This window comes from Fistularia commersonii, chromosome 20, assembly GCF_037954325.1.
Source record: "Fistularia commersonii isolate RoL2024-O1a breed Wild chromosome 20, RoL_Fcom_v1.0, whole genome shotgun sequence".
NCBI classification, from domain to species: domain Eukaryota; kingdom Metazoa; phylum Chordata; class Actinopteri; order Syngnathiformes; family Fistulariidae; genus Fistularia; species Fistularia commersonii.
The window spans coordinates 10,524,607-10,552,602 of record NC_141303.1 but is presented as its reverse complement, the minus strand read 5'-3'; the positions used below and the strand labels follow the sequence as shown (position 1 = coordinate 10,552,602).

At 38.6% G+C, this 27,996-nt stretch overlaps 2 protein-coding genes across 8 annotated transcripts; one reads left to right on the top strand and one right to left on the bottom strand.

Moving 5' to 3' along the window:
* The first annotated feature begins 65 nt into the window (after positions 1 to 65).
* capn3b (calpain 3b) lies at positions 66 to 12,997 on the top strand. 4 transcript variants are annotated; one of them, XM_086167576.1, is made up of 23 exons: positions 66 to 603; positions 3,311 to 3,380; positions 4,389 to 4,507; positions 4,746 to 4,879; positions 5,246 to 5,414; positions 5,982 to 6,065; positions 6,162 to 6,253; positions 6,500 to 6,577; positions 7,279 to 7,439; positions 8,180 to 8,352; positions 8,432 to 8,443; positions 8,750 to 8,958; positions 9,080 to 9,116; positions 9,932 to 9,955; positions 10,158 to 10,244; positions 10,715 to 10,792; positions 10,882 to 10,939; positions 11,008 to 11,072; positions 11,320 to 11,388; positions 11,477 to 11,555; positions 11,920 to 12,036; positions 12,234 to 12,292; positions 12,862 to 12,997. In XM_086167576.1, the coding sequence occupies exons 1-23, from the start codon at positions 241 to 243 to the stop codon at positions 12,886 to 12,888; spliced, it is 2,364 nt and encodes a 787-aa protein (XP_086023702.1). In that variant the 5' UTR covers positions 66 to 240; the 3' UTR covers positions 12,889 to 12,997. The 4 variants fall into 4 exon arrangements, with proteins under 4 accessions (XP_086023702.1, XP_086023704.1, XP_086023700.1 ...); XM_086167578.1 differs by lacking the exon at positions 9,932 to 9,955; XM_086167574.1 differs by lacking the exon at positions 12,862 to 12,997 and having other exon boundaries at positions 12,234 to 12,534.
* znf106b (zinc finger protein 106b) lies at positions 6,593 to 27,987 on the bottom strand. 4 transcript variants are annotated; one of them, XM_086167571.1, is made up of 23 exons: positions 27,886 to 27,987; positions 27,446 to 27,573; positions 26,305 to 26,366; positions 25,517 to 25,720; positions 24,170 to 25,381; positions 22,934 to 23,273; positions 22,766 to 22,823; positions 21,073 to 21,227; positions 20,911 to 20,971; positions 20,686 to 20,808; positions 20,134 to 20,542; positions 19,623 to 19,663; positions 19,387 to 19,526; positions 19,033 to 19,167; positions 18,512 to 18,628; positions 18,055 to 18,246; positions 17,386 to 17,448; positions 17,131 to 17,250; positions 14,782 to 14,853; positions 14,602 to 14,673; positions 14,322 to 14,468; positions 13,991 to 14,062; positions 6,593 to 7,485 (listed from the first exon to the last, which is right to left on the bottom strand). In XM_086167571.1, exons 2-22 carry the CDS (start codon positions 27,533 to 27,535, stop codon positions 14,006 to 14,008), a joined length of 3,870 nt encoding a protein of 1,289 aa, XP_086023697.1. In that variant the 5' UTR covers positions 27,536 to 27,573; positions 27,886 to 27,987; the 3' UTR covers positions 6,593 to 7,485; positions 13,991 to 14,005. The 4 variants fall into 4 exon arrangements, with proteins under 4 accessions (XP_086023697.1, XP_086023699.1, XP_086023696.1 ...); XM_086167573.1 differs by having other exon boundaries at positions 14,018 to 14,062; XM_086167570.1 differs by lacking the exon at positions 6,593 to 7,485 and having other exon boundaries at positions 12,847 to 14,062.
* Between the last annotated feature and the right edge of the window lie 9 nt (positions 27,988 to 27,996).

Here is a 27,996-nt window from a genome sequence, read left to right as displayed (position 1 = left end):
ACTTGGAGAAGCCTCCTCCCATTCCCAAAGCCCTATATTTAGGTCCAGTACCAGGGACACAGCACTGACAGCATGAGGGTTTACTTGGTCTCTGTTCCTCAGTAGTGAGCATTTTCTGTCAATAAAGGAACTAAACGTGTTCATTGGTGTTAGGGAGGACACCGGAAATCTCTCTGAGCTGTTTTGCAACTTCAAACTCATTTTCTGCAAAGGAAGGACTGCTTTGTTCTGTTTTTATCAATGTTTCACTCTCCTTATTCTGAAAGGAGAAAGTTGAAGTGGACTGAGAAAATGGGAGACCAAAAATGTAAAGTTACAGTTTTTGAAAATACTGAGGTGAAAGTTGTTTATGAAGCTGAAGCATCATTCGAGACAGAGGAAAAAACGGATTATCCTCCGGCTTCAACAAACTCTATCTACTCTGCAATCTTGAGCAGAAATGAGGCTGTAAAGGATGCCAAGCGTCTCAAGACCTTTTTGGAGCTGCGAGACAAATACGTGGGGAAGAACGTGTTGTTCGAAGATCCTCTGTTCCCTGCAAATGACTCGTCACTTTTCTATAGTCACAAACCTTCAATGAAGTTTGAGTGGAAGCGGCCCACGGTGAGTATAACCCTTTGGTCATCAAATCCCTCCATCAGTGATACATGTTTAGAAAAGCTCATGTCTGAAATTTTGGATGTCTCATCACTGCACTCACTGCACATGGTTGCGGTGTTAGACCTGCATATCCATGGGGTTGGTGGTGCATAGCTTTGGGTTATCACCTCCTCCTAACACAGACAGCTGACATGCAACCAGAGGACGCTCGCTGTCAGTGATGAGACTCACAAGTGCAACTCAAGTGTTGGAAACACAATTTCATATATTATCTTTCCCACATATACAACTTGAACATCTGTCTGCAACTCTCCCAGTTGTGTTGGTTGTAAACCAGTCAGACTGACAGGGAGAATGTTTGCCATTAGTCTGGTTTGGCACGAAGAGATGTGTTGTAAAAAGTAAGTACTTTAGAAATGCAAACACAAGTGGTACTAAATCGCTTCACCCGCAGCAGGAACAGTTGCTAAAAATAAGGCCCTGATGAAAAGTTATTCCCAACAGAGTATGCAGACTGGAAGAAATTTACTAACGCAAAGAAAAGTCCAAATGCTGAGGAGATATTTCAGTGTTCTTTTTTATTAGCTTCGTCGAAATCAAATTTTGCAGAAGCACATTAAGTGGCACGAAAAGCATTTTTTCAAGACATAAAACATACAACATTGTTAATATCATAGTAAAACACACCACATTGTGGTACTTGAAAGTGCTAACTGAGTTCTACCGCACTTAAAAACAAATTCCATATGTCTAATTACATTATCTAATGTGGCACACATTCACAGTGGGAGCTGTAGCCACTTGGATAATAACAGATGTAACTTGACATTTAGCTGAGATGAGTGACATATAATCCAATTCAGAGGTCAGCAGCAGAGTACGCTCTAATTTCAGAAAATGAGTCTGCATTTTATATTCCGGTCAATTATTTTCCAGACATATGTCATAACTCGATGTGCACATGTTTTTTTTTTTTTTACTTTTGTCGCAAAAATGATTCTATTTTTTTTTTTTTTTTTCAAATAAAATATCTGCTTTGAGTTGAGATGAATTCTGAATTCTCTTTGCGTTCATTTTTCCCATCACTGAGACTGGCCTCAGTACTGATTTCTTTTGCTGTGAAAATTGTCTTCTGTGTTCCTCTACTTCTTTTTCTTTTGCCCACATCTTTTCTAAGTTGAATTCTCCTTCAGTCTTCATTGAGGTCAAAATTGTCTTAACAGTCTGCTACTTTAAAGTTACACACACACACACACACACACACACACACACACACTAGTACAAAATTGGTACAAAAGTGGCTGGTACAAAATTTGCAAAATTTGCTTTGCCATGTGTTAAGATGATGAGACAGAATTGCAATAGATTACAGGTCACTGCTCCAGATTCCCTCCAGTGTGGTTCCCCTAAAATCCTAGAAATTGAAAAATTCATTCCCATATACCAGCACAGTTCCTGTAAACAGTGATATTGAAGGTGTGCTTCCCCTGTGTGACATCAATATCTCACTCCCCTTTGGCGGTGGGATGCTTTGTGACATATCAGGCCTTGTTACACACCCGGCTTTTTGAGTCAGCGCACGTCGCACCGCTTCCCACCCCCGTCATCATGGACAAACAAACACAAAAGAAGTTAATCTATTTCGATGAAGTTCGTGATCTCTTTTTTTTTCATTGTCACAGTACCTTCTGGCCCACATATTTCATGCAAAAACAACAAGCGACACATATATAGTCAAAGCCAACTCTATTGTCAATACTGCCATATGGAGAGGATTGTAGCCGTAAATATTATAAATATCACGTTATTTCAAAGGCAACCAGGTAATTGACAAAGCACAAATATTAGTATCTACAGGTATAAATACTCTATTCCTTCAATTATCCCTTTTTTTGACACTTTGTTAAAGGTGTCTGTTGCAAATCCTCATTTCTCTGTAATAACCACTTGACCTTGTTAGCTCCAAAAAGATCCTACCAGGCAGTTTCACAGCCAGTTGTTATGATGTGAGGTCTTCCCTGGCTTGAGCACATCTTCGTCACTTGACCGGACGACCTGTAGCAGCTGCTTTCTTGTAAATATGTTACAAATGCAGAGTTGGCTTCAGGGTCACAGCCACAGTCCAGCCTGAGAATCCCATCCGGGCAGGCTCACTTACGGGGCCGAGTTGTTCGTCACAGCAGATGTCAAATGGAGATGTTAAAATACATATTTTTAAACCAACATTCAGATTAGATTTTGAGTGTTCTGTATCACGTTAAGACAATAAAGATTGAGTTACCTTTACATAATTTGTTTGTTCATTTAGATCAGGGGTCTTAGACTTGCGGCCCTCGGAACAATATTTTGTGGCCTCCTGCCCGAAATCAAATCAAATCAAACACAAAAAAATGCACAGGGAACTGAGAAGACAGAACTGAAGCATACTGTTGTTGAAATTGTAATTACTTTTTTCATGAATCTCAGGTTGTTCGTCATGCAATTTTTTAAAGGAACAGTTCATCATATAAAATGATTTTCATAATTACCTGTTCTCTTTTACACTGAAACCTGATTTAGATTAAGCGTTTCTAGGAATCATTTGTCATGTTCTGCCACCTTAATAAGGTCACCGGTGCATAACTGTCTTTGTAATGCAATCCCGAAATACATTAAAGATTTATTGTCTTTCTAATTCTATTTTACATCTTAAATCTCTTCCAAATGGCAGGAAATATGTGAAAATCCTCACTTCATCATAGATGGAGCCAGAAGGACAGACATCTGTCAGGGAGAATTAGGTAATATTTAATTTGTTTTTTGCTCTAAGTAATTTTTGGGTGAGAGGGGTGATGTTTATCATTTTGTGTGAAAATATATGTAAATTGCTTTGGTTCATCATTTTTTTTCTCATCATTATGCAATGAGAGGGAAATGAAATGCACTGCAGTTGTTAGTGCTCCTGGCTCACAGCATGAAGAACCCTGGTTTGATTCCGACAAGGGGATCTTTCTGCATATTGTCTGCATGGGTTTCCTCCCATATTCCAAAAACATGCATCAGGTTAATTGGAAAAAATAGGGAAAATTGCCCTGAATGAGTGACTGAATGTTGTCTGTCTTTGTATGTGGCCCCGTGATTGACTGATGACAGCTGGGATAGGCTCCAGCATCCCCCCAGTGCAGGATAAGAGGCTAAATTTATTGGATGTTTTTAAATGTAAAAAAAATTATGGTAGGTATTTAATACTGCTTTTTAAAAAGGTCTAGAGTGGTAGCAATGGTCCTGTTAGCGGGGAAATAAAATCATTAGCAAAGAGATAAGAATCAAGTGTGGTGGGATAAGCTCAACAGGATCTGTTACACAGCTGGGAGGAAATATTAGAATTAGTTTGTTTGTTCAGTAAGGCTTTTGATCACTACTGATAATTGTGCTAAATATAAAAAAATGTGTAACAAAAAGCCCATGGTGGCCTGGGCTAAACCAGAGCCATATCTTTGAGCCAATTCAGTTGATCCCAATATAAACCAGTGACCCAAGGAGGCATTACTGTGTTGAAAGTAGGTGCCGTTCTCCACCCTCCTATAAGATATTGCGTTGCTCCATGATGACAAGAATGTCTAGGAGATTGTTGTCCTATCCCATATTGCCTTCTGTTATATTGATAAGATAAATAAAATCAGTTTACCCTTCCGTCTAATCTAGTCTGTCACCCTCCAATAATATGTGTCTTCATCCAAACCACTTTGCTTTATGAAGTGGAATGAACTGATAACTTGTGTAATAGCTCATAAATGTGCAATGAACAGGTGACTGCTGGCTACTTGCTGCCATCGCCTGCCTGACTCTGAATGAGAAGCTGCTGTACAGAGTAATTCCACCCGATCAGAGCTTCACTGAAAAATACGCGGGCATCTTCCATTTCCAGGTTTGCATAGACATTTGTGATATTCTGCAAAATTCAAATCAACCAGACACTTTTGTTTTAATAACGCCTAACGCAAAATGTAAGGCCCATATGTGAATTATCTGTCTTAAATGCTTTAACTTTAATTCAAATGTCCCAATGTCCTTTTTAAATGTCTGAAATATTTCAGGAAAACACTTTTGGCTATTCAATGATATTTTCTCTTTATAATACTTCCATCTGTTCTTCTTTAACTCAGTTCTGGCGTTACGGGGAATGGATCGATGTGGTTGTGGACGATCGCATCCCCACCTGCAATAACCAATTGGTGTTCACCAAATCTTTCCGCAAGAATGAATACTGGAGTGCTCTTTTGGAAAAAGCCTATGCAAAGTAAGCGGTAACTAATAACTTCAACAGGCCGGATTAGTCTGCCCACCAATCCGATGAAATAATTTGTCATTTAGGAGGGTTTCTCTTGTGAAGTCAATGGAAGGTTTGCTCTTTTCTCACATCTTTAATGAAAATGTTCCTGTATTTAACCTTGTTATGGTTATCCCTGCGCATATATCGAGGGAAAATATCGAGTTTCATGAGTGAAAAAGCCCACTTTGACGTGAATTTATCATGGATATATATAACATATATTTTTAGAGTGTAATGACGCTAACTGATCATTCCTCTCCATTATGAGTTTTCAAACTGTTAAGCCTAGATACACACATGTCAGCATACTGAATTTATGCACTGCTCTTGTAGGTTACATGGTTCTTATGAGGCCCTGAAAGGTGGTAACACTTTAGAGGCCATGGAAGATTTCACAGGAGGCGTGACAGAATTCTTTGAGCTGTCCGAGGCTCCCAAAGAGCTCTACAGCATCATGAGGAAGGCTCTGGCAAGAGGCTCTCTGATGGGATGCTCCATAGATGTAAGTTGTGATAGAAATAAAGAACAGAGAAAATTCAGTTAAGAGCCAATCTAACTTACTAGTGAACTTAAACAGGCCTTAGCTATATGCATTTCAGTAGAGATGACCTCTATTTAACCTTTTTGTTTGTTTTATTTTTTTTATAAAGAACCTTCATATCCACTGATCAAAATAGAAAGGCTTCTTGGACTGGGCCCAATTACTTAGCCATGTTTATAGGATATGTTGATATACGTTATTAGTTCTATATTAGAATTTACATATTTAGATCCGTCTATGGCCTTCAATTTTGCAATCACATACTTTTCAAATCATGTAGAATCATAACTCTTCTCTAATTCAGTGTTAAATATAAGGGGAAAAGTCAGATAAGAGTGGTATCAATAAAACCACCTCACAGGCATCAGAGGCTAAACTGTACTTTTGAAATAAGACAATTATTTTCACTTGTTTAAAGGAATTGCATTTCAACCACCAAATCCAACAGTTTATCAAAAGTATTCTTGTGCTTGTGTGAAGCCTTCACTCAAAACCCTGTTCCTTCCTGTCATTGCAAAACATTCTCAGGTTACTTCAGCCGATGCAATGGAGAGCCGCACTGAACTCGGGCTCATCCGTGGTCATGCCTACTCCATCATAGCCTTGGAGGAGGTATGGAGAAATGCCTAACGTTTGCCAATACATGTTTTGTTTTGACCTCATAAGACATTCAAGTCTATTCAAGTTTTGATAACAGTGTGTTTACAGTGCGATGAGCAAGCAACCAGCGGCAGAGTTCGTCTGATTCGCCTGCGAAATCCCTGGGGTCGGGTCCACTGGAAGGGACCTTGGAATGCAAAGTGAGATTTCACTCACATAAAATCGTTTGTGGTTCAGCCGAAATTGTGCAACGAATGCTCTGTTTCCTGTCTCTTTCGATCTATCAAAGTTTCTGCATCAACACAAGTGCTGACATGAGGAGAAGCGCTGATTGACAGTTGAAGAGATTTAGGATATTACCTAGCTTTAAGTTTAAATACACACTGTGATTTCTGCATGCGTTGTGCTCATGAGTATCTATCTAATTTTGCCTTGAATATTCACAGCTCCAAGGAATGGTCCAGTATTTCCATTGCAGACAAAGAAAACCTAAAAAAACAAACTGTAGAGACAAGTGAGTTCTGGTGAGTAAGAGATGTTTCATCTATGACCTACTGTGCAGGTCACATCTTTATTTTTTGGTAAAATTTGGACAGATACCTCTTTGCATCTGTATTACTACATTTCAGGCTCAATATGTTACTAATGGTAATTTAAACCACAAAAGATGACAAAATAGAGGCCAGGTTTTGTTGACTCAAGTTAGTAAGATAAACTTTTATGAAACTTGTCTTTATAGTTTTACAAAATTTCAATTTTCAACATTTAAGGTCACCCATGTATGAACACAGCTTGGTTCCCCAGGGTTACTTAAAAATTTACATTTTCTGAAGCTATAAAGTTTCAAAAAAGTTTAACTTAACATAAGGCTCAAGCCACATACAACAGCAATTTATAGTACAAGACCAAGGTAAAATACAAAGTCAGTTTTTCTATCATTTGTCAAGTGATAAGTTTGGATAACTGCACTTTTTCAGGTCATGTCACTTATTATTTGTCCCTCCATTTTCAGGTAGCTCTGGGTGCTCACCCAAATATATTCTTTATTATTAACTCTTTAAGACTAACATTTGAATTGTAGTGCACCTAAGTCAAAGCTGATCTACCAGTGTGATGTTCTGCAAGCAGCCAATGAGATGAAAGGTTTTTTCGTCTGTGGGACAAACACTTCTGTCTTCAATGAACTTGCATCCCATTCGCTTCCTCTTTTCCCATTCCCGTCCAGGATGTCCTTTGAGGATTTCGAACAGAACTTCACCAAGCTGGAGATGTGTAACCTGACCCCTGACACACTGCAGGGGGACGAGAGACACAGCTGGACTGTGTCAGTCAATGAGGGTCGCTGGGTGAGGGGCAGCTCTGCAGGCGGCTGCAGGAACTTCCCAGGTGCCTCACTGGCTCAACATCTTTCTTCATCATTCGTACATCATACCTTTTGGAGTGTAAACACATAGAAAAAGAGGTGAAAAAAGCGATGGTGCTAAATTAAAAACATATCCAGTAAATGCAGAATCTTACATTCACTCATCTGTCATTTACAAAAAAAATTGGAAATCAACCAGTCCATAGATTAATTGCTATTTGATTTTTGTATTGAAAACTAATTATTTTGCAAATATTATTTGTTTTTCAGGGTTCTTAATGAAATGGTCTGTAGTCATATTGAATCTCGGTCCCCTGATAAAGAAACCAACATGCTGAGAGCGCATCACAATGGCCATTAAACACATAATAGAATGATACAATAAAACCATGATGTGCCCAGATGAAATCAGCTGACTAATATGTTGCTTAACGCCAAACAATTTTATACTTTTTCTCTACATAAACAGTATACTCTACAAATGTGATATGATGACTGATGGATTTTTCAGAGAAAGGAAATAATCCACTGACTTTCATAAAAACTATTCTCTTAGTCCTTAATGGAGCGGCATTTATTGAGTCTGCATCCAAGACTGTGGGGACATTGGCTGTACTGTCAATGTACAACAGATATAAACAATTCTCGTCAGGAATTGAACTCTTCAGTTCCAAGTTCAGTCATTCCTTAAGTACATAGCTATTTTCTTTATCGAGGCTGATATCTGACTCATCGGTGAACATTGACATTTGATCTTTTGAAGACACATTTTGGACGAACCCTCAGTATCGGCTGCAGCTTTACGAGGAGGATGACAAGGACCCTGAGAACAAACAGCAAGGCTGCACCCTTGTTGTGGCTCTGATGCAAAAAGGCCGAAGAAAGCAACGGCGTGAAGGGGCTAAATTCCTTACAATTGGATTTTCTATCTATGAGGTACTGCCCGTTAGACCCTGAAGCAGTCAGCACTCTCTGCTTGGGTATAACGTCACATATCTCACTGTCGTTTCTACAGGTGCCGAAGGAGGTATGACTGCCTGGGATGATGTTAATGGAGTTTCGGAGAATTCACCTGTTCTCCAAAGACTTGTGAAGACATACAGTATAGGCACCTTAGAATGCAAGCCAAAGTACTTGCTGAAGGTGCAAAGAAGAATGCTGAAAAACATTAAACACTAATTTGCCAGTTACAATTAGACAAAAACCTGCACTGTCAGTTAAATAAAATGTTGAGCAGAAAACTATTACGTACTTCACTTTACATACTTATTTTATTTGAATTATATTTGAATATCATCTCCATTTCAAGCTTTGAATGTTTTTCTTTAACCAGATGTGTGGAGAGAATTTACATCTGCCAAAGGACTTCTTCCTTTATACGGCATCGAGGGCTAAATGCCAAACCTACATCAACTTGCGGGAGGTTACTGAGCGATTCTGTTTGCCACCAGGGGAGTTCGTCATCATCCCCACCACCTATGAACCCCATCTGGAGGGAGAGTTTATTCTCAGGGTCTTCTCTGAGAAACAGAGTAGCTCAGAGTAAGTGGGCCGATTGACATTTCGAGTGGCGCTGCTTTTAATTTAGCGGGTGGTTTGTAATGTTGAGAGATTTTTAAGTAACAATAAATGTTACTCATTCTAAAATGTTTCTCACCGACAGGGAAGCAGAGAACATCATTGGATCGGATGAAATGCAGGTTTGTGATGTGACTGCAGAGGTGTTTTTTTTACTGTTACACAATATAGTTCTGGCTAATATTACCAGGGGGGTTGAAAGTGCTAAATACAGTGTTGTGAACCCTGTCAGTGGTGTCAGTGTAGTTAATGAGTGTCTATTGTGTTTATAAGCCTTTCACAGATGTATCAGTTTATTTGTTGAGTGATCTTAAAATTTCATAGATTATTATATGCCTTTTTAAAAATCCTGATCAGATTGTTGACTATTAATTGCCAGCCAAATGTGGCATCAATGGCATTTAAAGCAAATGCCATCAAATGATCTGATGCTTGATCTTATTTTGGTAAAGTTGTGGCATTGTCAAATGGAAATGTCATATCATGTTGTCAAAAAAAAAGAATAACACCAACTGGCTTTTCATTCATTGAAACCAGCTCTCAGTGACAAAAATATCAACAAATTAATATCTTTATCATTATCTGCTCCAGAAATTCAGTCTCCACTCGGCTTCAATAGACATTTGCATTTCCATTCATCGTGCAACTTGCCTGATTGTCTGTTTCTTGTTGTAACCTTTTTCTATTGCCATTGCACTTGAAACACACCATCAAGCTGCAATATCAGTTTCCAAAATCTCCAGTTGCTTTACATCCCTACTATAACCTGCATTTTCTATCCATCCTGGTTTTCATCTCTATTGGTTATAGAAAGAGAACAAGAGTTTTCTCTCTTTTCTGCCCTGATACTTATTATATGTCGACTAATTCCTCAAGAGTAACTGACTAACATCATCTCATTTCACCCCTTTCACTCCCTTGTCTTATTGGTCACCAGAAAGACAAGAAAAAGAGAAACAAGGTAATGCATGCAGTGTTGCCTTATGGCTCTTACACCTTGCTTTCCCACTGCTCCTGTCCATCTGACACGTTTGTGAAGACAGCTCGTAGCATCATTAAATATGCAAAATTGTAATTGTTGGATTAACTCTGATATAACTCTCTCTTCTGTATTTCTTTTGCAATCATCTCTGGCCTCTACAATTTTTCTGCACATATCCCAGCCGATTATATTTGTGTCAGATCGAGCACGCGCCAATAAAGAAATTCAGCATGACGGCATACGGGGGGACATGAGAAAAAAAACAAAGGTAATTTTGATTTTTTTTTGTGTGTAGTCCAGAGTGTCTACAGACTTTTCTTGTTAAGCTTTTCGATCCAGCCCGCTGCATAGCCAATAGCTCACTGTGACCTGCACTGTCATCATTTCTAGAGACTGACATCTACCAAAAGACATTTTTACCAGGTCAGATAACATGACTGGAAATATAACAATTGAGTTTCACAGCCAAATGATCTCAAGTTCTACAGCTGCACCTGTTTGGCCGACAGACCACATTGGCCTGGTTCAAGTACTGCTCCCATCTGGTTCCAAAGGGAAAAGCATCCATCGGTTATCAGATGCATTATGAATTTATATCAAGTGCTTGCTTTCGGGGGAATACTCATAAAGATGCTGTCAAAATTGATAAACCTATCGAAATGTACATGTCTCTTGCGATTGAATCTGGCTTCAGAGGTCTTTATTTTTCCAATGGTCACCTGGAAATCTGTCTCTCAGAAAAAAACATTTGAACCAGAGGAGGAAACGGAGGAAGAAAAACAGTTCAGAGCCATTTATGCACAGATTGCGGGGGAGGTGAGTGCAGCAGGACATTGAACACATGGCTGCATATAATGTTTGATCTTAGCTATGTGTAATATGTTACGAATCCATCAATTCATCAGGATATGCAGATCTGCGCCAATGAGCTCATGATGATCATGAGGAATGTACTTGCAAGACGTGAGTACCTTGCAGAGAACTGACCTTTGTCATGCAATCGCACATACTGACCTTGGATTTTTCCACAGACAGTGAAATAAAGGCTGAGGGTTTCTGTCTGGAGACGTGTCGGAGTATGATTGCCTTGATGGATGTATCCTTGCACTGACACTGATGTTTGGATTCAGACCTGATCTCACAGATCACATGTCTGATTTCAGTATGTTATTTCACTTGTTGCTCAAGTACCACTATCACTTTAATTGAAATGAGGCATAATGTTTTATATGCACCAAAAATCCATATCCATACTGAATTGCCATCAGATAGGATTTATTTAAATGCCGTATTATTGAAAATTGAACATTGAATTAGTTTTTGCATAACTGAACCTTTTTCAGACTGATGGCACAGGAAAACTCAATCTTCAGGAGTTCAAGCATTTGTGGAAGAAGATAAAAGAATGGCAGGTTGGCAGAGTCTTTGCGCTGCATTACTTTTACTTCGCACTGCATATCTTTTTAAAAAAATAAAACATTTTGATTGAAATGTTTGCAGCTTATCTTCACACGCTACGACAAACACAAGTCCTGTTCTATCAGCAGTTTTGAAATGAGAAATGCCATTAAAGATGCAGGTGAGGGGAGTGGATATTTTCCTCAAAAAGTCATGTTCAGTAGTTTAGTAAATCTGAAAAGCTTTTCCAGCAGGACTTTAATTCCGGGACAAAGCTAACTATATTGGTAATACATAAGACCTGCGAAAAACATTGTGGATAATTCATTTACTATAGATTATTTGTCATAATAGAGATCGACTGTTGGATATCAGACTTTATCCTGTATATATCAAATTATAACAATGCCAAATAAGTATAAACTGTCTATTATAAAAGGACACAATTAAAAGGAGTAGAACCCAATTCAGATCATCTTTTGATATTCAATTGTTATCAAAGAAAACAGTGAGTCTGATTTCAATGTCATTTATCCCCCCCCAAGGATTTCATCTGAACAATCAGTTATTTGACATTATTGCCATGCGCTACGCAGACGAGCACCTCAACATCGATTTTGACAGTTACATCTGCTGCTTTGTGAGACTAGAGGGCATGTTCAGTAAGTACGAGAACTTCTGTGATTCACTGATGTTTCCTATGCTTCCTGGTAAAACAACATCCCATGACATTAAGTATAGAATTGTATACCATCAGTTTGAATCTGTAACAGATTTATACAAAAATCCTTATTACAGCTATGCCAAGATCAGTGAATCCAAGAGATACATATAGACATCTGTATGACATCTCTTGCAGGAGCGTTCCATGCCTTTGACAAAGATGGCGATGGATTAATCAAGCTCAATGTTCTGGAGGTATTCCCATTAAAGTATTTTTCTTCACTGCATACAATTTCCAGCTTTGTTAGCTTTTCAGAACATATCTATATGCAGGTGATTGTCTTTTTTGTACCTAAAGAGGCAAAACCTTGGAAGGTACCAGTATACGGTGTTTTAAAAAGGTACAGTTTACTTCACCTCCAATCAAGACACTGTTCCTCTTGGTTTGAGTATTCTCAGTGTCTGCTTTCTCTTGAATAAATTGAATTTGATAGCTTGAGATGCTGAAATTTAGATTTTTTTCTTTTAAATTGAGGGGGATGATGTCTTTTAATCCAGCCTTGCTCCAGTTCAAATTATCATCCATACAACTTAATAAATGATACTTATTCATCCATCAAGACTGCAATTACAGGATTTAAATCATTCACATGAGTAAACCAAACCATCCCAACAAATAAAAGTAATGCATCATCTGCCACAAACAAGATATTCCAAAAATCAATTTATGATAACATAGTTTTGTGATTCCTACTTCTCTTGTCAGTGATTCATTTTTGACACCTTTGGCCTCATTTTTTTTCTCTCTCTCCCTCTCTCTCCAGTGGCTCCAGTTGACCATGTATTCTTAGACCCATCTTCACCTGATTTCACAACTCCTGCTTCCAATAACCAGCTTCCCCGATTTCTATCTATCCTGCCATTGCACATTTTATTTTAGCAACATTAAAGTCCAATTGATGAACCTTTGAGTTTCTTGGTTTTCGGACATAAGATTTGACGGGTTTACCACCGTAGCAACAAAACACCAGAAAGCTTGAAAAGGCCAGAGTTATTCACTAAAAAATTGTATAACATTTTAACCTGACGAGGCAGTGGATTACATTTTCTACTACTTTTTTAATGTGAATTCAGAAATAAATCAAAACAAGGCAGTTTTTGATGAGGTTTCTGGTTGACTTCATTTGAAATCTCGAGTTTTTCTGCTTATTTGCATAAATTAATTTGATGAGTCATATGCAAGTACAACTTATCTATTTATATTTCTGCAAGTTGGCCCTCACTTGTGAACATGTGCCCTTACAGACATAAACTGTTGAACAAAACTGTCCTGGGACTTTTGTGATTCATTTAAGAATAAAGAAAAAAACACAACTAACACCTTTTTCCCTGTACAAGCTTCAAAAGGATTAGGGTCCCAGAATAAGCAAGCATAAAATCTAAAAAGTTCAAGCAATCATAATCAATAAATGTTAGCGTTCAGTTACCTCTGAAATTCTTCTTTGCCTGTTACTTAACAGTATATCACTTTACTGAGCAGCAGTTTGTTCACTTTAACATTTACTGCAATTCATTTCTTGACTTTTACCTGACCTCGATCATGAGCTTTGCCTGCCGGCAAGCTTTTGGTATCCCGCCTTATATCTGTTTTGCATTGGATGATATAGCAGCATAGATCTGTATGACTCATGATAATATTAATAATAAAAAAAATAATTAGCATTGAATTACATCCCTCTGTTACTGCTCTCCTTGTTGATTAACAAACACTGGATGACCAGCCATGTCGTTAATGTAATTGTATCGGTTAACCAGTTCGTAGGAATGTGCATGGCCAGCAGCAACACATGCAGTATTTTCAAGTCTACGGATGATCAAATCAGAAACTGCAAAGGTGGAATTGTCTTGTTGGAAATAAGCTAAGGCTGTGTTAATGAAACCAAAAAACTCCACTGTGTTGCTGTGCGGTCAGGGCTGCACCTTACTGTCGACCTCTACATGGATCTCCATGTGCTTTGGAAGGTCCTGTTAAACACAAACATCACCAGAATGAGGAACTATATATTACAAAATCGAACTCAACTGATTTAACTGACATGATACTCTGACTTAAGTAAACATGATCTGAAGGCTCTCGAATCTATCCTGATGTGAATGCTCTTGAATTTCAAGTTAGTATTAAAAAAAAAAAAAAATAGATATGGTATATATTGAGATACTAGCTTGACTAGAGAACATGTAATAAGCATTTTAATAATAATAAAAAAAAAAATCAGTATATTACCTCCTTGACTGACTGCTGTGAGGAAAAAAAAGTGTTGCAGCCTCTCCAGCGGCATTTGACTATCTGCAGATTAGAGTTGCAGTGATCTCTAACAAGGTGTTGAATAAGGTGCTCTGCCATACCAAAAATCAGAGAGCAGGTTTGCCACTGCAAAGACATCAGAGGGGACAGAGACCATTTTTAGGATGCACTTGCATTACATGCCTTAAATACAAAGACTTTGAGACACTGTTTTCCTTTAAAGAGTAATTTGACACCAAGTGGAAGACCTCTCCCTTACCCAGCAGCGGAAGTTCTGCATCAGATTGAGCTTCATTGCTTGAACACTTCCATCATAACAACCTGTGTAAATCTGTAAGGGACCAGTAATTGTATAAAAACTAGGGGATGACTTAGTTTTGTTTGATATAATGAAATGCCATCAAAAAAAAGTAAAAGAAAGCCAGTACAGGCCACCTACCACACTCTTGTGAACAGTCATGCACATCACCATGTCTGTGTGACCTCCATATACTTGCAGACGATCATGAGTCTACAAAGACAATTTAAAGAAAAAAAAAAAAAAAAGAAAGACTTTTACACAAGATACTTTCTATACATGCAGACCTGATAGAAGTCTTGATAGGGTTATTAAAGGTCCCACTCAAAATATTTTTAAGCAGTGACTAGATTTTAGGAGAAACCCACATTTTGAGCTTGCTAATACATAAAGGATACTGTCTCGTTAGGACAAGATTTTTTTCATTATTTGAAAATAGGATAATAATTTCACATGACTTCTTTCTGTCAGGTCTGATACAGGTGTGGCAGGCTGAAATGTCTTATCAATGACCAATTTCAGTCAGCTCCTCAGTCCATATGCTGAGTTTAACACCACCTTGCTTGTTTGACATCTCCCCACATATACTGTGAGGTTCAACAAATCAATATGAAGCCTCTGGGCCCAAATTGCTCCCCAAGTGTAGAAAGCACTGTGGAGATTTACAAGAGGAACACAAAGGAAGAAAATAAGAAAGAAAGACCTATTGTCACAGTTATGCATACAGAACAACATCAGCGAAATTTGACTACTGCATTTTGACTCATCATTGGATAGAGAATTAGTTAGGGGTTAAGAGTCTTGCTCATCAAAACTTCGACAGGCAAGGAGGGGTGCACAAATCAAACCAGGAATGTTCAGTTCCAAGGACGACCACTCTAACCCCCTGAGCCACGCCACCCCCCTGAAATACATTGCAGTGCCTCAGCATGCTCTCTGTGCATTTCTTCCCAGAGCTCAACTTCAAAATGATCAACCATTTCATGTTTTCATGTTACATGAGGAGGAAGATTTTGCCTATGGAACCAGAAATGAGATTGTCCAAGTTTGCTAGACAGCAAAATTCAAGGGTTTCTTCAAAAATATGAATCAATCTACATGTGTTTTTACCCAAACACAGTTTGGGTTTAGGGCTACCTTAGAAACTGCTTAAATATCATTGTAATGGATGGGTTACTAGGTATGTATCAAGGATCTCAAGCTAACAGCAAGGGGCTTCGAGAAGAGTCTTTCAGTAAACTCATTGCAAGGAAATGCTAAACTGCCTTGTTGAACTGATCATATGGGCGAGGAAGAAGATAAAGGTTACAATGTCAGATTAGTAATGTATCACAGAATCATATGTTTTGTTCTATTACCTTGTCCTCAAAGGACCACAGAACTCAATAACTAAAGACCTGTTTCCCTGACTTGTGTGGTTATGAAGTCATTTGAGTGCCTTGTGTTGTCCCACAATCCATCACAGACCTGGATCCCCTGCAATTCGCCTATGGAGCCAACAGGTCTGTAGACACTGCATAAAACCTGCCCCTCCAATCCTACAGCACCTGGACACAGCAGGAACCTACACTAAGATCCTGTTTGTTGATTTCAACTCTGCATTTAACACAATTATCCCAGCTCTCTTACAGGACAAGCCCTCCCATCTTGACATGCCAGACTCCACCAGCAGATGGATAACAGACATCCAGCCTGCCACGTGGTAGTGTGTGAAGCCGGGAAACACAGCTCTGACTCCAGGACCATCAGCACTGGATCCCCCCCAAGGCTGTGTTTTTTCCCTTCTGCTTCTCTCTCTCTATACCAACAGCTGCACCTCCAGTCAACAGCCTGTGAAGCTTCTGAAGTTCGCGGACAACACCACCCTCATTGGACTCATCTCTGATGGGGAAGAGTACGCCTACAGATGAGGGATCGATGACCTTGTGACCTGGTGCAGTTGTAACAACTTGGAGCCAAATGCTCTGAAAATTGGCTGCAATCCACATTCTCCACAGGACCTGCATGCTTCCAGGGCCCGCAGGCATGATCCTGGGTGACCCCTCTCACACAGGACATAGACTTTTCAAACCACTCCCCTCTGGCAGGGGGCTGCAGTCCATCAGGACCAAACCAACCTCCACAAAAAGTTTCTTCCCATCTGCAGCCTGCCTCATCTATAAGGTCCCAAACCCTTATTGACACTGTCCCAATTGTTATTTTTTTATTGCACTACTTTACACTGCTTTACACAATTTGCACCACAAACCACAATCACCCTGATTTCACTCTTAATTCAATGCTTGTTAAATGTTGTCTGTTTAACGATGTTAACCGAAGCAAATTCCTTGCCGATGAAAAATTACTTGGCGATTAAAGCAATTCTGATCCTGGATCCTGGAAAAGGCAGCTAAAGTTTCATGAGACTTCATTTAAGATGCTTAAAACAATGTATCATTGGTGAAGGTAAATTTAGTGAGTGAAAAGATACAAAAATTAAGTCACTCATACCTGTAGTTCATAAACCCGAATGAGCTTATCCAGGCAGGCTGTCACCATCACTTTACCCAGAATGACAATCGATGTGACAGCATGACCATGACCTTTGTAGATCCGCACTAACTCACCTGTCTGCAAATAAAGGCAGGTGTAAAATGAAATAGGACGAACATCAAAACAAAAAAAAAGTTAAAAAAAAAAAAAAAAAATCTGACCAAGCCATAACTGTTTAATGTAAAGAGCAAAAAAATAGAATTCTGTGCTTACGTGGATATTGTGGGCATGAACTGATGTATCGCTAGAGCCGCTGAAGACGAGATCATTCACCACCTGCCAGAGATGAGCATGGTTCAATCCATTTGAATAACCAGGTATTACTTTTGATGAAAATCACTAAATATTATTCGACTATGGTTTTTAATTATAGGTTTAAAATTTTCCAATGTATTTTAGGGCTTTTACCACCACCTACATTGCTTGATATGCCTTGTTATATCAAGGCATGGATGTCAAGGTGGTGTTCTGATAAGTTCTGCCGGAAATAAAAAAAATATGCAACTTTTAGGTAGATTTGCACTGTCTGCCAAGATTGTGATTTCACAATAATAACTAAAAAATTAAGTTAATGTCAAAGAAATGTAAACAGTACGCTGGACAGTAACTAGTATTGCTTGAACTCTTCCTGGAAAGTAGTCAGTTCAGTCCCTATTTCAAGATATGGTATATGTGAAAGTGGCGTTTTTGACGCAACTGTTTACAAACAATTTTGATGAGAAAATAGGAGTTTTATTAAAACATTTTCATGACAACAAAGCTTTTTTTTTTTACAACACCTCATTCTATCATCTTCTCTGTATTTCACACAACAGGGAAAACTGCAGGGTCTTATATCTACTAGAGCACACACAGGGATAAGACTTCTTTTTTTCTTCTCACCTTCATGCAGAGGACAGTCTTGGTATGACCTTCCAACGTGCGCAGCAGCAGACCACTCTTTGCGTCTCGCACACTGATAGTGCTATCGTAGGAGCCCACAAGTAGTACCCGGCGGGCACCCTCCTGCACTGTGGCTAAGCAGCTGACACCTCGGGGGCCATGGCAGTCAAAGACATCCTGTTGTGTCAGTGTCTAACAGAAAATATTGTGATATGGTTGATGAACATGTCAGACAATAGGAATTTAGATATTTTTCAAAATTTTCCAGCAGGTTAATTAATCTCATTATGGTGATACTTGGCTGAAGAGAAAGAAAAATAAACATATTTAGACACATTTCAAATACTGGCCACTAAAAATGTTGTTCAATTTTGAAATTAAAGTCACATTGGTTTGATAACTCAAATTAACTGAAGCTCTTCTTGTGTCAGTGTGTGTTTAGTATTCACTTACAAACCTTTAAATCTATTTTTGCCACTGATCCACTGGCAAGTCCAGCAAATACTATATTCCAGGCAATGTGCAAACAAAACACCCTGTCTGTTAGAGTGATCACCTCCAGACACTTCTTGGACTGGTGGGGAGAATAAAAGAAAATTATAATGGGAATTGTCTGACAAAATCATTTAGAAAATTAAAAATGAGAATAAATCTGCAGAAAGTAAAATCATAGAACAATTACAGTTTTGGAGGAAGAAAAACGCATTACGAATATCCCCACATCTGATGATACTTTATAGATAAATGTATGCCTATATACTGCCCGGCCGCAGTATGATCATTCTTATAGAACAAGCACAGAATTGGTCTGTCCTCAATCATAAAAATCCTTCTGCTCTACTAAATTCTTTCAACAAAACATAACATTTCTCTTAGAAAAAGTGTCTAATGACATTTGAATAGCAGAATAAGAATCACTGGACAAAAGTGTATGATACAAATACTAAAAGTATGTAGAGTGAAGCTGATAGTTTCTACCTTGATGCTATAACAGCGCATAGTCTGGTCGCTGGAGCCGGTGAAGAGGCGTACTGGCATGTTTGGGAGGGAGGACACAAGCAGACAGTTGATTTTGCTCGAGTGGCCTTCAAACACTGCTTGACACTCCCGGCTCTGGATACAATAAAATAGTGGATTAGGTTATTGCTGTTCATCTTACGTGCAAAGAATATACCTTGCTTGCATAACCATGATCGAAAACTTGTCTTTACAGCTCTGCATAAAGATGTTATTACAAATTCAGGTTACACAAGGCATAATCCAGTTATTACAAATTCAGGTTACACAAATTCTGCTCCAAACGATCAACACATTTTGCTGTGAGCTACATACGGTCAGACTATAGGCCCGTGCAGTGTTGTCCCCAGAACAAGTGTACAGGAGGCCCTCATGGACTTGCAAGTCATGAACAGGTCCTGTGTGATTTGAAAACGCTCCGAGGGCAGGCTCCGCAATCACCTCAGCGGCGTTTACTAGAAAAATTTAAAACAACTTCAGCAAAATTCCCTCCATTCTCCAATCATTTGGTTTCATGCTAGAACACCGACATGAAAAAAATTGATACTTACCTGCTGGAGTGCTCGTCTCATTCACCACCACAACACTTTCTCTAGGAGTGGATTGGAGAGTAAATTGCTCTAATTTAAGTCTGCAAATATAGTCTTAAACAAATGCTCAGGATTTTGACTGGAAGATGATCCCATTATGAGACAGACAGCTTTGGTTTAAAACAAAGAAAAAACTAGATTGGACATAATATGAAAAAATAATATGAAATAATAATATGAAAAAAAAATATCCCAAAAAACAGGAATTCACACAGATTAATGGAAAAGGGGATATATTGAAAATACAAATCAAGTTGCCTGAATTTGTGGCAAGCCTTTGTGTAAAAAGCCATCACACAAATGTGTTTGAGTAAAAAAAATGAATGTATTCCCTAACGTATAATCACAATACTTCTATTTTTTGGTCATTAATTACTTACACGGTTTTAGTAATTTTTTGTAGGGAAGATCTTGTTTTTCCCATTCAGCTATAATGACTCAAACACTCAAGCTTAAAAAGATGGTTTCTCACCTCTTAACAACGTTCTCCTGAGGAGATGCTGTTTGAGCTGTTTCACTTGAGACGATCTGAGGCGAATCTTCCTTATCCGAGTCTTCAAGATCAATGACCACCAGGCCAGAGGGCTCTATCACCTCAGTTAAGTTATTGCTTTTACTTGACTTGTCCTCTTTGGAAGATTCAGCAGATGTATTTCTCATTATCTCTTGTTTGCAAATTACGTCAGACCTTTGTTTAACTTCAACTTGCTCTTTCCCAACATCACAATCACTTTTGTCAGGCTGTTCTTCATGTCTTGCCAACAACTTGGTGTTAACCAAGTCTCTTAACCTCTGCTTTCCCTCTTCCCCCACCGTCTTTGGGGAAGACTCTTTAGAGGATGAGCACTCTGCTCTAGAAGCTACAGAGTTAGCAGTATTTGCTGTTGAGAGAGGTACAGCATTAAATTGCCGAAGTGCAGTTGTGTCGCTTGTACTTGCGCGATGACTCGGATACTTTGCTGTAAACAAATGATGGATATCTTGGATAGAAACTTTTGGCTGGAAAATGTTAGGTTTGTAGTACCTTGCTGCTGGATTGCAGAGTCAGCAAAGACAGTGGATGACATATTAGAAGGTGGTCTTGGCTGCAGTTTATCAGTAGCCCCAGTTGAAATTGTTGATGTGGTGGTGGCTCCTGAGAATCCTTCTTTAAAAAAAAAATAAAAAAAGGGTTATAGAATGCAAATATTTAACTTGTATTGTTCTCAAACCCATTCACAGAGCAGGATTTCCAATCCGCTCATATTACCTTGCAAACCCTGCAGGATCTCAATACGTTGGACTCTTAAACTGCTGATTTCAGCAATGACCTATAACAGCAGCAAAACAATTAAAACATATCCTTTGGTAAGTAAAATATGTACTTGTTGTACTTGAAGATGGGTTCTGAATTACTTATGAGTAAGGGTACCTGCTCTCTTAACACGGTGATTCTCTGGACGTCGGCAAGGGCATCCTGCAGGACCCTGCGAGCCTGCAGCAGAGACTTGTCCAAATCCTGCAGCGAGTGACTTACCTCCTCCTCCCGCAGAGACACTGCAAGCAACTGCTCCATCTGGTCAGGGTCTGAAAGAAAAAGAAGTTGTTTTTAGAAACACATTTGTTGTCCCCGCGTCTGCATGGGTTTCCTCCATTTTCCTCCCACAATTCAAAACCATGGAGAAAGGTACCGTATTTTCAGCACCTTCAATGAATGGCCTGTTTTTAAACTGCTTTCATATATAGGGCGCACCTCATTATAAGGGGCAAAGAATAGAAACTACTGTAGTGGCTGGGGTTGCATTATGCATCCACTAGATGAAGATGCGTTAAAGGGAATGTCAAAAAAACAGTCATATAAGTCAGTCGGTCAAACTTCGTTAATAGAATAAAAACCAACGTTCTGACAACTCCGTTCACTCCCAAAACAAGTTAACGCGTTCACGATAAGGTACTGGTAGCTCTTACCGGTATTTGCACTGACTTCGTTGTAAGAAATGTTTTTCCAACTCCATTTGTCAAAGTTCAAAGCTTTTCATAAAACGAAAGCACTAAGAAGGACCGCCTTTAAATTCATCGACGTTCATGTCGCTACCTAGTGCTGTTGCTTTCATTCGAATAGAGAAGCTTCTACTTGCTGCGCTCTGTTCAACAACCCACTGATCGAGTTTGTCCTCCAACTGTTGCCATCTCGCTTTGTTTCCTTGGAAAATCTGTTTAGTCTTCTTCATTTGGCGCAGGTCATCTAGTTGCTTTCTCCATTGCCGTACCATTGATTCATTAATGTTGAATTCTCTCACTGCTACTTTATTCCTGTGTTCTACTGTGTGACTGATCACCTTGAGTTTGAACTATGCGTGTCTCTTGAAAGCTGCCATTTTGGGGTCTTTATGCACAAACAAGTGGATATTGAGAGAATGAATATCAGATAGCCTTCAATATCAAATAGTGTCTTTTTTCATAAAAATATGTATATTAAATTGATTTTTTTTTCTGTCTGTCTGTCTTTCTGTGTGTGTCCAGATAATAATAATTTTCTCAATAGATCTTTTTGGTGCTGTATGTTTGTTTTTTTGCCATTTGGTGCAGATTGAGTTATTTCTGACAATGAGTTCATAACTTTTTTTCCACCAAGACTGAAGATACTGTGTCCAAAACAATGTGATCTTTGTGGGTACATCAGTCAAAAAAAAAAACAACCCAAAAGTCATATTGAAATTGCCAATATATTTGCAATGGATTTCATCTATAATGTCGTTTATGCACTGAGGTGTTTATTCCTAAACTCACACTGCGCCCCCCTACAGGAGCTTAGTTTGGGATTGGCTTTTTTCCCCTCTCCTTCTCCCTTGTTCTCCCCTCTTTCCTCTCATTTCTTACACAACATGGCAGCCTATGTGGCAGACGTGTTTGCTCGCAGTTGCATGCCAGCCAAATGCACTGCAGATAGCAAATTAAGTGTAAGGTGTACATATGACAATTAACACTTTGAATCTTGAATTGGAAATGTGATTATCTATCCCCAAGCAGGTGTTCTGATAGATTAGTACGGCCTCAAACTTTGGATATTTTCATTCGCAACTTTGGTCCTCATTCGCAACTTTGTGCATAAGTATGTAACTTACCCTTATTCGTCCCTTTCTTCTTTTTCTTACTTGATAACTTTGAAGAGTCATCATTATTCTATGGGAATATAACAAAGTAAGCAAAACACCACATGAGGAGAGAGGGTGTTTCAGCAGTGATAGTAATTCACCGCACTCTTAAATAAAACCCAAAACACTCATTCTCACCAGTTTCTGTTTCCTCTTTTTGGCACTCAAGTTTTGGCTCACAATTTCCAAGTCTGGTTCCACTTTCACAGAGGCTACAGAGTTTGTCTGACTGCTGCAATCCTCTGATGGCACTGTAGGTAGCTCAGTTTTCTTATCCTCCTTTACATATAACGCTACCTGTGTTTGAGAATCTTTGTCTGCTGTTTTCTGGGGTGAAGGAGGAGTGGACCGGGGTGGACTTGCAGGATCACATTGGAGCGACTCCCAGTGGAAGCCCTCAGAGAGGAGCACCTCATTGTTATCTTTGTCCACTGAGGCTTGCTGATCAGAAGCCGGTTTCACAAACTGAATTCCAAACCTATATACAAAAAGAATCATGACAGATGAGAAAATATATTTCTAATTCAAAACAGTCAGCAATTTGAAATGCACAAAACTATTTTCAAGAGAGGATTTTTGGCATCTGGATTCAAATTTCTTCCCTTGTAGATTTAAAGTGTGTATTGTCACATGCACAGTGTAGAAAGTGTGAAGAACTCCAAATATTTATTGAAGGTTTTTTTTGGATGCCTTTTTTCATGTAGAGTCTGTGTGTAAGCAACATGTCTTATAATATTCAGAGGTAGTTCTGCAAAAATGTCTCAGTTTGTTTCTATATTTCTGACTTCATGACAGCGGAGCAGCATTTAGGTGTTACAATTAGCTCTAGCAATTTAATGCCATAAAGATGTCAACTGTAATTAGAAGACCATAAAATTTTATTGATTGTCAAAATTTTAAAAGTCTTACTTGGTGGACATAAATAAACATTTATCATGTAGATTTTGTTTAATGCTTGTCAGCATTAATGATGTATCTACAAAAGGAAAATATTGCATGATAAAGCTGGATGACCACTGTGATAGAACACTACTGGGAACTCTGTGACAACCTTTAACCTCTCTCATTATACCTTGAGATAATTGTAAGTAACACTCAGTGTGGACAGTCAGTCCAAAATACATGTTACCAATATATTTTTGACATTTTGTCTGCCTATTGCCTCCTATCACAAAGCACCTGTGTCAAACTCTTAATTAAATACTCCTGGCAATTCCTAGGATTGCACGAGTCACTGTGTCTGATCCCTTCTGGGAAAATAAGTTGGACTTGATGAACTATACCAGCTTTGTCAGCTACAGATCCTCCAACATAACAAGATATTGTTTGGGATGTAAAGAGAAATATTACTTTGATCAATAGTTATTCCCTCACCTGGGTACGCCTTTTTTCTTCACCTCTTGTCTTCTTTTCGCATCTTTATACATGTCCCTCCAATTTAACTTTCTCGTGGCATCAGGTGGTGACAACAGTACTGGCGATGTCTGTTTAGGCGCCACCTCTTTCCCCTTCTGACGTGATTTGTGCGCAATTCGAACTTTGGTGGGGCCAGTCACGCTGGATTTTCTCTGAGAAGTAGTAAGGGGAGCCACGCTGTTTACTTCTGAGAAGGTATAGGTTTCCTCTGGTTCATTTGTATTGATGCTTTGTGAGGCACAACCCCCAATTTGTGACTCTTTTTGAGTTTGCCTAAATTTGGTGGTCTTTGTAGAATGAGAAGATGTAAAGTCACCAGATGTGCATGTGGAAAGAGCTGGTGAAACAGCTGGCTTCTGAGTCCCAGCTCCATTTCGACATGCGTTGCCACTGTCAGAAACCCCAAGACCCACTTCACTGCTCTGTCTCCGGGCTTCTCGATCTGCCCTGCAAGGCTCCCTCACGCCGAACGCCCTTCTGATTTGCCACAGCATTGAATCCACATCTTGTATTGGTGGTGCATTAACAGATGTGCCCACAGCAGCAGAGTTAGCAGAGGATTCACCTACTTCTGGTTCTGCCTGAGATTCTGGATAATCATGGCTGAAAATTAAACTTCCTTTCTGTGGAAGCTCATCACTGGTGAAGTAAGATGAACTATAATTCTGGTTAGACTGATTGTTATAAGCATAAGGGCCATATGAAGGACACTGGAATTGCTCTGAAGCGTTAGTGAAGCCCTGTGGTAAGCCTTTTGGTATATCATCATTTCTGACAGGTTGGAAATTTGTGTCATTGATCCTATGCTGATCAAAAAGAGCATTACTATCATCAAATCTGTGGTGATGCCACGAAGAGTGGTACCCAGTCCTACCAGGGAACCCTCTGGGGAAATCTTTGTTTTGATGGTGCACAAATGATCCTGTCTGATCATGGCTACTTTGAAGACGAACATGTTTATTTTCCTTATTTTGAACAACAGCATTATGACTTCCACCTGGGTAGATTCCCAGCTTCTGTTTAACTGTCCTTTGTAAGTTGAATCTTTTAATGTTGGCCAATTTAGACCCCCCCACATTTTTCTTGCTGGTGGATTCCAGTTGGGTTTGTGATTGTTTCCAACCAGCTATCTTCATTTGTTTCTGCTTTTTCTTTTTTGTCATTTTTTTCCTGTATTGAAAAAAGACAAATCATTCGGAATTATCACATAAAGTACAGCATAAATAACAACAAAATTCCGTGTCAAATCAGGGAGAATACAGTGCTGAATAAAATATTTTAACATATAACAGGTAAAACTCTTACTCCTCATCCTTGAAGTCCTTGTTTCTCTTATGAATTCTTTTTATGGTCTCTCTGCTCAGCATTTTTTGCAGTGCAATGGGCTTCACATTATTGAGTATCAGGTTCTTCAATTTAACTTTGTGTTGATTGGTTGAGATGTGCTCAGCATACTGTTTTAAATCCATGGAAGAAGCATTGCATGCCTGGCATCCATGATATGAGTGCCTTTTTACAAACAAAACATACAAAGTGATAGTTTTTGAGAATTCAATCTTGGATTGCACTTTTTATAAGTCGCTTTGAATAAAAGCATCCGCCAAATTACAGTAATGTAATGTAATGGATTCCCTCCCTTGGGTTCTTGTAGGTGATTTTAAAGTCTAAAAATAGGTGATTGGTGGTGTTTCAGAAAATTCACATTATTCCATCACAGCATTGCAAGAAATTGTGGTCAAAAAGAAAACTGCAATGTATGGTTAGTTTACCTGCTGCTCCAGTTTGCAAAAGTCTAAAGACAAGGCTATGACATTTGCAGAAAGAGACAAGGTTTGCGAATGTTGTGAGGAAAAAAAAAACAATTAAAGAGATTATGGTTTAACCAGGCACAACCACAGATGAGTATTTCATATTCAATAAATGAGTATTGTTAGTCTTTGTGTATTATGTAACAGCAGAAAACTGTTTTAGTTTTAAATCGGTTAAAGGGTTCTAACATTCTTTCCTACACATATTCCAAACATTTTAAAAGACAATTATAAGGGTGTGTTTGGAGAGGTACAATGAAACACTTAGTCATAAAGGCTGCTTACTTGCCAACCACTGTTTCCAGCTCTCTGTGATGCAGCATACTATGTACATGTTCTTGTGTTTCCTAGAGGGGACGAAGATTTTCTAGATTAAACATCAGGTGTACATAATTACCAAGTACTTTAAATATATCGATGGCTGGAATGCAAAACCTCATATCTGGGAAAAAACAAAAAACAAAAAAAAAAACACTTTTTTCAGGAAATGAAAAAAACATTTCATTTGATTATAGTATGGTCTTTGTAAAAGATATTCAATAATATTCTATTGTCCACAGACTATATTTATACATTGCTCAAAAAAATAAAGGGAACACTTAAAAAACACATCCTAGATCTAAATGAATGAAATATTCTTATGAAATACTTTGCTCTTTACACAGTTGAATGTGCTGACAACAAAATCACACAAAAATTATCAATGGAAATCAATTGTATCAACCATGGAGGTCTGGATTAGGAATCACACTCAAAATTAAAGTGTAAAAACAAACTCCAGGCTGATCCAACTTTGATGTAATGTCCTTAAAACAAGTCAAAATGAATCTGTGTTGCTTCCTGAGTGGACGCTATGATTTCACAGAAGTATGATTGACTTGGAGTTACATTGTGTTGTTCAAGTGTTCCCTTTATTTTTTTGAGCAGTATATGTTATAATTTAAAAATACTTAGCATGTATTTTTACCACTGACAATGCAGATAAGTGTCTTTTATCACTCCTTCACTCCTTCCTCACTTGTTACTAAGACACTTATAGTTTTTATCACTTGTTTACTAAGACACTTTATAGTTTCACTGAGACACTTTATAGTTTATAGTTTATTTTTATTTCTAATTCTGCCTTTTTCTTTTTATTATTTATTACGGTTATATTTTCTGTAACTCTGGCACAACAATTTCCTTCGGGATTAATAAAGTTGTTCTTATCTTATCTTTTCCTAATTTTTCCTGCATCATTGTGCACATAGCAGTTTTGTCATGTGACATTTATGTCAAAAGAAAGGGCGGGATTATCTTGCAGATAGACTGAAAATGTGGAGCCTTCCCATTTCCCACCATTCAATGCAAAAACCCCAAATCGTAATACATGCAGTCAGGAGGTTTTGCATTCACGCCATCGATGTGTAAGATATGAAATACTTACACGTTTTGGATGTCGCACACGGCACAAAATACAGAAGGCATTGGCGACGTTCTTTTTTGCGACAGAATTTGTACTATTCCCCGTCTTCATCTTGATTTTTCTCTTCTCTTATATTTGTTTGTTTCCGTCTGAAAAGTGAGTTCAAAAACAGTGTTCACTTGACGAGATCAAACATTTCGTTCTCAGTCTCATCACTGGCTTAATAGCATTATTTAGTTCCTCGTATCCAGTTACCAGTTATCCAAATCTTGCACCTCAAAAAAATTCAAGACTGGGAAAACAAACGGCTGCTAACATGAAGTGATTTTGGGATGAGCTTCTGTTAGCAAACGTTAAAGCACCGAGTTTTCCGACCAGTACACATTTACATACTTTGTTTGGAAATAAATGTGGTGCGGGTGTTAACAGTAGCAATTGTTTCGCCAAATACTTACACTTACCAAAGAGTTACATTACTGCCATCAAAAGAAAAGCAGACTTCCAAATATCACATGGCAACATTACCAAGCCATTGTATGTCCGCCATGTTCGTTGACGTAAGGTACGCCAAC

Coding starts and splice junctions, on each gene's coding strand:
- capn3b (XM_086167574.1), top strand. CDS start 241: ATGTTTCACTCTCCTTATTCTGAAAGGAGAAAGTTGAAGTGGACTGAG. Junction 3,381..4,388: donor CATCTGTCAGGGAGAATTAG/GTAATATTTAAT, acceptor TGCAATGAACAG/GTGACTGCTGGCTACTTGCT. Junction 7,440..8,179: donor CGGCTGCAGGAACTTCCCAG/GTGCCTCACTGG, acceptor GATCTTTTGAAG/ACACATTTTGGACGAACCCT.
- znf106b (XM_086167571.1), bottom strand. CDS start 27,535: ATGAAGACGGGGAATAGTACAAATTCTGTCGCAAAAAAGAACGTCGCC. Junction 21,228..22,765: donor GAAGAAAGGGACGAATAAGG/GTAAGTTACATA, acceptor TTTTTCTTTCAG/ACCCTGACCAGATGGAGCAG. Junction 17,449..18,054: donor AGACTGTCCTCTGCATGAAG/GTGAGAAGAAAA, acceptor CATCTCTGGCAG/GTGGTGAATGATCTCGTCTT.